General features: G+C 40.1%; 1 protein-coding gene across 2 annotated transcripts; it reads left to right on the plus strand.

Moving 5' to 3' along the window:
* The first annotated feature begins 1,898 nt into the window (after positions 1-1,898).
* LOC127449858 (nuclear factor 7, brain-like) lies at positions 1,899-8,165 on the plus strand. 2 transcript variants are annotated; one of them, XM_051713460.1, is made up of 6 exons: positions 1,899-2,537; positions 5,069-5,164; positions 5,262-5,495; positions 5,577-5,599; positions 5,669-5,787; positions 7,352-8,165. In XM_051713460.1, exons 1-6 carry the CDS (start codon positions 2,157-2,159, stop codon positions 7,870-7,872), a joined length of 1,374 nt encoding a protein of 457 aa, XP_051569420.1. In that variant the 5' UTR covers positions 1,899-2,156; the 3' UTR covers positions 7,873-8,165. The 2 variants fall into 2 exon arrangements, with proteins under 2 accessions (XP_051569420.1, XP_051569419.1); XM_051713459.1 differs by having other exon boundaries at positions 5,262-5,599.
* Positions 8,166-9,810: the final 1,645 nt, after the last annotated feature.

Raw genomic sequence — 9,810 nt, forward strand, 5'->3', positions numbered from 1 at the left:
TGAAGACTGTACTTCTAATGGATTTGGCATCAGTCAAATGTAATGAGGATTTTCAGGCCTTTTGATCAATAACTTCTGTGTAGGGTTTGGACCAGTTCGAAGGCAATTTTTAAGCCTAGGGAAGGTTATGCACCCAAAGTGCTGGCAACCCACTTTAAGGCTAAGGTTGCTACCTTAAGCATTCACCCCTCCTCCTTTTTAGTCGAATGAGGCTAAAGGCCCAGGTATACTTTGTTTTTGTGCGTTCCGGATCGGCTTGCACCTGGTCGACGGCGTTGCCTTTGTGATTGTACTATCAAGAGTGAATACAAATGCGTTTAATGCATGCCCACTACAACTTCTTTGTGGTACTCTTATAGTAGAGTCAATGGCCGGCGCATGTGCCGACGATGTGCAGAGCAGAGGACCATTGTCCCCAAGTCGAGAAAATCTGGCTGGCGCGCGGTCAGGCCACGCGGACTGGATTATGATGAAATTTACGTCACACATACTGTGCGTGTAGCGATCACCAATGCAGACGCGTCAAGTACACTTTGGCCTTAAGAGACTACACATTCTTTCCTCTGTGAGGGCATTAAGCATGTACTGTACACTGACCAAATGGGTCAATTCAGGGTATCAGAACAACTGTTTGGTTGCTTTAGAGGCTGCACAAAGGGTTTGGCCGTCTTCAAGCCAGGAATGTCCCACTGGGTCATGGATGATATTGTGCTCGCATTGTTTTCATTTCTTTTCTTGTGTTTCTACAGGCCCTAGTAAAGAGACTACACCTCAAGGTTATTATCATAAACTAAAACAAAGATGAAAACTAAATGTAAATATAAATTTTCATAAACTGAAATAAATAAAAATAAAAAGTAGCATAATTGGAAAAACTGAAACTAAACTAAAATAAATGGTCATGGCTCTGAAACTAACTAAAATAAAATAAAAATAATCGTATACATAATTCGTATAAAAGTATATATATATATATATATATATATTTTTTTTTTTTTTTTTTTTTTTTGCGGTATGTTTTTAAACCTTTAAACCCGCCATTACCGTAACATGAAGATGACACAAAAACGGCGATAATAGACCTCACTGGATTAGCAACAGAGCGGGAACACACCCTGAGGTGCCGCCACGACTGGCTTGGGGCGCCGCGGAATCTCCGCTCAGTTTAATATTTTAATTGCAACTGGCGTTAAAAGTATCGGCAGTACCGAGTACTGACTCAATTCTGTATGAGTACAGCCGGCTGCTTTCAAACACTCACATGTGTATGTCTGCATGTGTGCGTTCGTGTATCGCAGTGAATGCAGCTGCGCGCATGAACAGTCAAACTCACTTCTTGGTCAAAATGCCGCTCTTGAAGATACCAAATCTGCTGTCAAAGAGATATTAATGTAAATACAGCTGTTGTTGTACTGTATTACATGAGGATACAATACGAGTAAGAGATAAGAGGACAATAATCTTATACCTCAAAATATCCGATCTGTGCAATGTGTAAATGCTTCCTAATAGACCTGCTGCTGTCTGTTATATTGTTAATATAAAAACTGAAATTTAAATAGAAATAAAAACTAAATTAAAAGTTAAAAACTATTATAACCTTGCTACACCTGTTTCTAATTGGGATTAGCCTATTTAAGATGTCCGATCCTTATAAGGCTGGAGCTCTCTTCCCTTCTTCCTGCATGGTGCCTCAGAAGCTGGACATGTGTTTTATTTGTTTGTTTTTTCATTTAACCCCTAGACTTAATAAATCATATGTATATCTGTAATGAGGATATATGTGAATATACAACATTATAATCCAATGATCTGAGTTAAATGAGACAGGCAAAGATTCAAAGAACTCAAGATAGATTCAGAGATCACAAAGACACAGAAACTCCACCCTCATACAACACTCACCAGGAAGTGACTGTCTCATTTCTCTCTTTACTGTCGTACTGACTCTTCTGTGAATATTTGGACAAAACCAAAAAAAGGAATCAGTGATCAGTGCAGAACTAAGGGAAACACTTTCAACAAGGATTTTTGTGAAGTTAGTTTCAGAGTAGACAGCAGATCTTTGGTGATTCTGATAGTTATTCATTCTTGAAAGCAACATTCAGAAAGTGAAAGTAAAGTTCAGATCATTGGAGCTTTTAGAAACAGTAAACATGGCTTCACTATCTGTGGAAGATCTTTCTTGTCCCGTGTGCTGTGAAATCTACAAGGATCCTGTTGTTCTGTCGTGTAGTCACAGTGTGTGTAAAGAGTGTCTTCAACAGTTCTGGAAAACCAAGAGAACTCAGGAGTGTCCCATCTGCAGAAGAAGATCTTCAAGAGATGAACCTCCTCGTAATCTGGTGTTGAAGAATTTATGTGATTCATTCCTAAAGGAGAGATCAGGATGTGAGGAGATCTGCAGTTTACACAGAGAGAAACTCAAACTCTTCTGTTTGGACGATAAACAGCCTGTGTGTTTAGTGTGCAGAGATTCACAAAAACATACCAACCACAAATTTCTCCCCATCTGTGAAGTTCTTCCATCTTACAAGGTACAAATTTTTTTTTTCTTGATATTCAATGAAAAAAACATGTATGTGATTTATCTACACATATACAGTATCTCTCGGTACCATCTTCAATAAGAAAATCTTTATGATCACTCTGTATGATAAAAAATACGATTAAAACCTCATGATGTTTCATCCACCAACAGGGCCCTCATCAGACATCTGTACTATTGATGATGGGTTTTTTGAATGTCATAGATTTCTCTTGCTCCAATTGAAAATGAATGTTTTCTAATTTCTTCTAGAGGTGGAGATGGCAGCTCAGAGGTCTGTTTCATTGGAAAAAGCATAACGGTCTACTTACATAATTTGTGCATCTTAATCTAATGATGGCAGTAAGACAAATAAACGTCCTCGTTACTTTCGTAACCTCCATTCCCTGATGGAGGGAACGAGACGTTGTGTTGATGTAGTGACACTAGGGGTCGCTCTTGGGATCCCCAAACACTTCTGATCTTTGAGAAAAGGCCTTGGCAAGTGGAATTTGCATGCAACTCCCCAGGACGTACGGGTATAGAAGGAGCTGGCTCGCAACCACTCATTCAGGTTTTGTGCTGAGGAGCCGAGACAGGGTCCCGGCCATTTCAGTGGGTAGTTCAGTGTTGTGGCAGGAGGGACACAATGTCTCGTTCCCCCCCATGAGGGAATGATGCACAGTCTGGGAGGATTCAGCCTCCTCACGCCTCTAAGGAACCTGATGATCAGGTCGTTCTTCCCGAGAGACCTACCGTCAACTGCATCATGGTGCGCCGCTATAGCGGCCACGTACACCTCCAAGGTGGAGGGGGACAGCCGCCCCTCCAGCCTCTCTTGCAGGAAGGAAAGCACCGACCTGACTGTGCATCTCTGGGGGTCTTCGTGTTGGGAAGGACACCACTTAGCGAACAGATGCCACTTCAAGGCAACTCGAGGCATTTGATATGCCAACGCAGTCGCGGCCCTATCCAGGAGCTCGGAGGTATCTGTCATAACAATGACACACCTGGACACTTGCACTAAGGGGACCCCTGCCCACAGAAATGCAAGGTCCGTCCAAGGGCTGAACAAGCGGCGGCAGATCGGTGTGATGACCACGCGATGTGTGTCGTGGCACCATGCCCATCTCGGGGCTCGCTAAAATGCGTTTTTGCATCAGTATCTTGAACGGCAGCCTGTGCAAGGCCCGGTTCAGTACTCGCAGGTCCAAGATTGGCCGCAACCCACTGCCTTTCTTGGGCACGATGAAGTAGGGGCTGTAGAACCCCTTCTTCATCTCGGCTGGCGGGACAGGCTCTATCGCGTCCTTCCGCAGAAGGGTCGCGATCTCTGCACACAGGGAGGGCGGGCGCCTGGCGAACTGAATGAGTGGTTGCGAGCCAGCTCCTTTTATACCCGTATGTCCGGGGGAGTGCCATGCAAATTCCACTCTCCAATTCCCATTGGCCTTTTCTCAAAGATCAGAGGTGTTTGGGGCTCCCAAGGGCGACCCCTAGTGTCACTACATCAACACAACGTCGATAGGGAACAATGATATTAATGAAATAATTTTGTTTGGCAGCTATTTTCAGAGAAAATCATGCTCTGGCACCTCTTAGCTTTCTGAAAAATTACGTATAACACACATATGAGAGCGTTTCACAGCTAAAGGCTTTTCTGAAGAAAATGTGAAAGTTTTTTTTTCACAAGCAATATGAAGTAAACTTACGAAACTCCATAAATATTTCTCTAAATGTGCAAACGTTGGAGAAAAATTCTAATGGATATTGTTTATTGAAGCATCGATGTGACATTCAGCACAGCTTGCATGATTGTACAGGTGTGTGCGCTTCATTACATTCTAAAACAAATATCATGCTTTTTGATTTGACACTGTTTTCACGATTCATTACAGATGCCTGAACATCTGAGTGTTAGATGACCTTAAGCGATGGCCCGAGGTTATTTACGTTGATATCACGAACCCAAGGGTGTAGATTTGGCTTGAACACTGGGGCAGTGTGAAGCATTTCCCATGTTTCCATTGATCATGGTACACTTAAAACGGTTATTGTTCTCCATCTTGATCTCTTGTTTCTGTAGTTTTGCATTGCTTCTAATGGAGAACGGAACCAGAAAAGTTCAGCGGCAATCAGAACAGAGATGTGTAGTGCTGCAAATGAATCATACCTTTTGCAAAATGTTCTTGTTTGATAGCAGACTCTGACTATAGCTCTCTCCAATAAGAATATGTATGAGATGTAAGACAATTCATTATATAACAAACACACAAAGGCAGTTTATTCAGTGTACTGAATAAACTGCAAAAAACAGTGTAATTTTAAATAATAATAATAATAATAATAATAATAATAAAAGATTCTGCCAAACTAATGTAAACACTCTCATCATAGAAAAGGTGTATTCAAGTCATTGTCAGAATGTTCTGTATTTTTAATGACAAAAACAATATACATCATATAATCGACCTCATGAACATATTTCTATAATCTCTCAGTAGCTTCAGTTTCACAGATTTTCACTTTGTTAAACTGCAGGAGGAACTCAATACAGCACTGAAGTCTTTACAAGAGAAACTGAAACACACTGAATACATTAAGGAAGAGTTTGATAAAGCAGTTCAACACATCAAGGTGAGGATACAGAATGAAGAATCAAACACATTTGGTGATAAATGATGTGATGTGTGTGAATGTAGAGCTGATTGAAGTGAATTTGACGTGATTTCAGACTCAAGTTGAGCACACAGAGCGTCAGATTAAAGAGGAGTTTAAGAAGCTTCATGAGTTTCTCCGAGATGAAGAAGAAGCTACAATCACTGCACTGAGAGAGGAAGAGGAGCAGAAGAGTCAGATGATGAAGGAGAAGCTTGAGGAGATGAACACACACATCTCAGCTCTTTCACACACAATCAAAGACATGAAGGAAATGATGAAAGCCAATGATGATGTGTCATTTCTAAAGGTGACAGTCAAACTCTCATCATTGATTTCTGCTCTTATTGATCATTTGAGGAGATCATCAAGTGTTTTTTGTCTTTTGCAGAACTTTAAAGTGACAATGGAAAGGTAAGTGTCTCCTCTCTATGGTTGTGAAGTCAAAGTCACTGCAGTACTGACTCCTGAATGTTCTTCCAGAGCCCAGAGATCACAGCCGGATCCACAGATGACTTCTGGAGCTTTCATTCATGTGCCACATTACTTGGGCAACCTGACATTCAGAGTCTGGAAGAAGATGCAAGACATTGTCCACAAGAGTGAGTCCACAAAACAACTCTGCTCTCAAAATTCAAGTCTAAATGTGAGATTTTAAAATTGAGATTTTATGTAGTATTGAGTTTGTAATATTTAGTAAACTACTGGGGAAGAATAACTCCCAACTGAAATTAAATTGCCTGACAATGGAAAGAAAATAAAAATTAAAAGAATAAATCGAACTCTCCAACTAACGAGAAGCAAGAGAAAATGGATATATACAAAAGAATTGGCACCCACTCCCTAAAGCTTCCCAAGTAGCTGGCAATGTACAATATTTACAAACCTTACAAAAAAGAAAATGTGGGTTATAGAACTGAAAAACAACTCCTACAATGACAACAACAGTAACAATGTCAAGTAAACAACAGCAAACAAGCAAAAAACACACAGCAAACACTCTGGCATAGTGATGTGATGTTCGAAACGGAAGCTTTGACGCTTATGACCAAACAACGACACATTTCACATTGAAGAACTGTTTCAGAGCTTGAATCATTTTGGGAAAAACCACATGACCCATGATGTCCGAAGCTTCATTCAGGTGAAACTGCGTGACTGCTTTGGTATATGGTTCAAAAGCAGCACAAATCCCAGTACAAGTTTGAACCCAATAATCACAGAAGCACATTTCACTCCCCTGTTAATACAATGTAACTGTCCAGCCCACAAGAATATCTGTTTTCCAATCTACACATTAATTATCATTTACTAAATGGAGTTAATTAACAGATATTCGGGAGGAGCATGCTCATTTTAATCTGACAAATCACAGCCCGCAAGCAGGAGTATATAAGCCGCTGCTTTCCTGCTTCCTGTGACAACTCTCCTGACATCCCACCTCCACCCCACCTCCACCTATTCTCTAGATTCATTATCTAAATTAGTAAAGTTCGCGGGGGGGTAATCAGGACTCGAGTCGCGTCTCGAGCTCTGAGCCCTCCAGTATACAGACAGCAAGCCAAATACGTTTACTGCTTCAACACAAGATTACATTAACATACGAACTACTGAATTTTCTCTCATATATTTAACATAACGGAGTAACTTCTTAACTCATTTATGGAGCCCTTGAGGCTTGAGCCTTCACTTGGTTATTACTTATTTATTTATTTTATAAACACTTTGGTGAACAAAACACGAAAACAACTTAATAGCGTTCATTATAAATTTCATTGCTTTAAAACTTTGTCATCCACAGTGGTTTTCTAGGTGAGCTTAATTTTAAAAACTCTAGCATAACAGGTTTCAAATAGTAAGATAACACAGGAATTTGCAAAATTGAGCCGAGCTCCTCCTGCGGGTTCAGCAGACTCTTATATACGCTGGTCTCTTTGGCCAAACCAATCACAGATGGGGAGTTATTAATGTTGGTCCAATCCTGCGAAAGGGAGAGAGACAAGAGAGAGACAGAAAAAAATAGATCCCATTAAGTTGAAAAATAGGGGAAACAAAAAGGCAAAAGGGAAAACAACAGGGAAGAAAAACCAAGAGAGCAGTGTGTATCCTAAATGAACATATATTCAGAATACGTCACAGTATGTAACTATTGTTTTCTCTCATCAGCTCCTGTGATTCTGGATCCAAACACTGCACATCCATTTCTGATCCTTTCTGATGATCTGACCAGTGTGAGATGCAGTGAGGACAGACAACCAATTCCTGATAATCCAGAGAGATTTGACGGCTATTTCTGTGTTCTGGGTTCAGAGGGTTTTAATTCAGGAACACACTGCTGGGATGTGGAGGTTAAAGACAATGAAGACTGGATTATTGGAGTAACTACAGCATCAAATCAGAGGAAGGAATTTGATTTCTACAACACTGATGTCTGGAGTGTGGGGTACAATGTGTCTGTATCATCTGTCTTTCCTGTCATACAGTATCTTGAGCGTGTGAGAGTTCATCTGGATTATGACGGAGGAAAAGTGTCATTCTCTGATCCTGTAACTAACACACATATACACACATTCACACACACATTCACACACACACTCTTGCCATTCTTTCGTAGTGTTTATGAAGCTTCCCCTCTGAGGATTTTACCAGTTCAGCTGATTGTGACAGAAAATCACAGTTCTGACTGATTGTGATTATAGATTATAAAATAATTTAAGTGACTAAAATCATTGTGAATTGTGAAACTCTATTAATTGTTTATTCATCTTTGTAAACGACTGATATGACGTGATTTTAGACTTTATTCTTTTATCTGTGTGGATGCAGCATCACACAAAAGCAGAAGGTTTCAGTTACAGATGTCATTGTAGAAATACTCGATTAACAGGTGTATTATTTTCATAATGCACACATGAAGTCTTTAAGTGTCTGAATATGTTGTGAATAGTTTACTTGTGCATTAAACACATGTTTAAGTGTCTGTTGAGTGTGAACATTTAAAACTATCCAGAGAAATATCTAGAAACTTACACTTAACAAACACGTACACTCAACTTATGTGTCTGTGATATCTTCTCAGTGAAGTGATATAATTCAACAGAAACATTAAAGTATATATACAGTAGAAAATGAGTATTAAAGAGGGTTTAATCAATAACAACACTGACAGAAATCACATGAAAATGTCTGACAGTGTTTCAGCAACATCACAAGAGTTTATTCATAATTAATAATCTGTATTTGATTCTCTCATAATAATTATAATCATATCAGAACTTGTTCTTTCAGTTTCTGTGATTCTGGACCACATCACTGCAGTTTTCTGTCTTCTTTAGATTATTTCTCATGTGTTATGAATGTATACTTGAAATTATATGTCAATTCTGATATATAATAACCAGTAATCATAATTATTTAGGCTACATAATGTGTGGCAAAAAGTGATCAAGGTCAGATTTAATTGTTTTATGTCTTGATACATCACTTGATGGCGCTATGAGACAATTTAAGATGAAATAAAATAATTAAATCCTCAAAATTATGAGTTTCAACTAACAGACTGAACAGGGATCATAGAGTTTAGTGTCATTATACATATATGTTATATATTATATTTGTATATATAGCTATGAAGACTGCATGTTTGGCCTCTGAACGGGGCTTGTCTGACAAAATAGTGTTGTCGCAACTGGTGTCAAACACCATACAAAAGGCCAGCGCCCCCTCAATGTGGCAGCTGTATGCCTTAATGTGCTGACTCTTTGCTAACTAGTGCTCCTCCCAAGGTGAGGACCCAAAGCATTGCCCTGTGCAGAACATACTCTCTTTTAAACAAGGGTGTTTGGATGCAGGACTCACTCTATCCATGCTTAAAGTATATGTCGCTGCTATAGCAGCTACTCATGACCTTATTGAGGGCATGTCTGTAGACAAATACCCAAAGTCAGTAGATTCTTGTGAGGTATAAGTTTGAGACCTTCTCGCCCCACCACTGTCCCGGTCTGGGACTTGGCACTAGTATAAAATGCACTCATAGTCCCCCATTTGAACCACTAGAGGTGAAAATCTTATGCATACTCTCAATAAAGACTGTACTGCTAATGGATTTGGCATCAGTCAAATGTAATGTGGATTTTCAGGCCCTTTTGGTCAATAACTTCTGTGTAGGGTTTGGAGAAGGTCAAAGGCCATTTTTAAGCCCAGGGAAGGTTATGCACCCAAAGTGCTGGCAACCCATTTTAAGGCTAAGGTTGCTACCTTACAAGCATTCACCCCTCCTCCTTTTTAGTCAAATGAGGCTAAAGGCCCAGGTATACTTCGTTTTTGTGCGTTCCAGATTGGCTCATGCCTGGTGGACGGCGTTTCCTTTGTGATTGTACTCTTCTGATCAAGAGCGAATACAAGCGCGTTTGATGCATGCCCCCTACAACTTCTTTGTGGTACTCTTATAGTAGAGTCAATGGCCGGCGCATGCGCCGATGATGCGCACAGCCGAAGACCGTGTCCCCAAGTCGAGAAGATCTGGCTGGCGTGCGATCAAGGCACGCGGACTGGATTATGACAAAATGTATGCGCGCATACAAAGACGAAAACTAAATGTAAATATAAATTTTCGTAAACTGAAA

This window comes from Myxocyprinus asiaticus, chromosome 13, assembly GCF_019703515.2.
Source record: "Myxocyprinus asiaticus isolate MX2 ecotype Aquarium Trade chromosome 13, UBuf_Myxa_2, whole genome shotgun sequence".
NCBI lineage: Eukaryota > Metazoa > Chordata > Actinopteri > Cypriniformes > Catostomidae > Myxocyprinus > Myxocyprinus asiaticus.

Bases quoted from the DNA above. Each gene is read 5' to 3' on its own strand.
- LOC127449858 (XM_051713459.1), top strand. From the start codon at position 2,157: ATGGCTTCACTATCTGTGGAAGATCTTTCTTGTCCCGTGTGCTGTGAA. The intron at 5,600-5,668 runs GTAAGTGTCTCC...ATGTTCTTCCAG, and splicing joins TTTAAAGTGACAATGGAAAG to AGCCCAGAGATCACAGCCGG. The intron at 5,788-7,351 runs GTGAGTCCACAA...TTCTCTCATCAG, and splicing joins GCAAGACATTGTCCACAAGA to CTCCTGTGATTCTGGATCCA.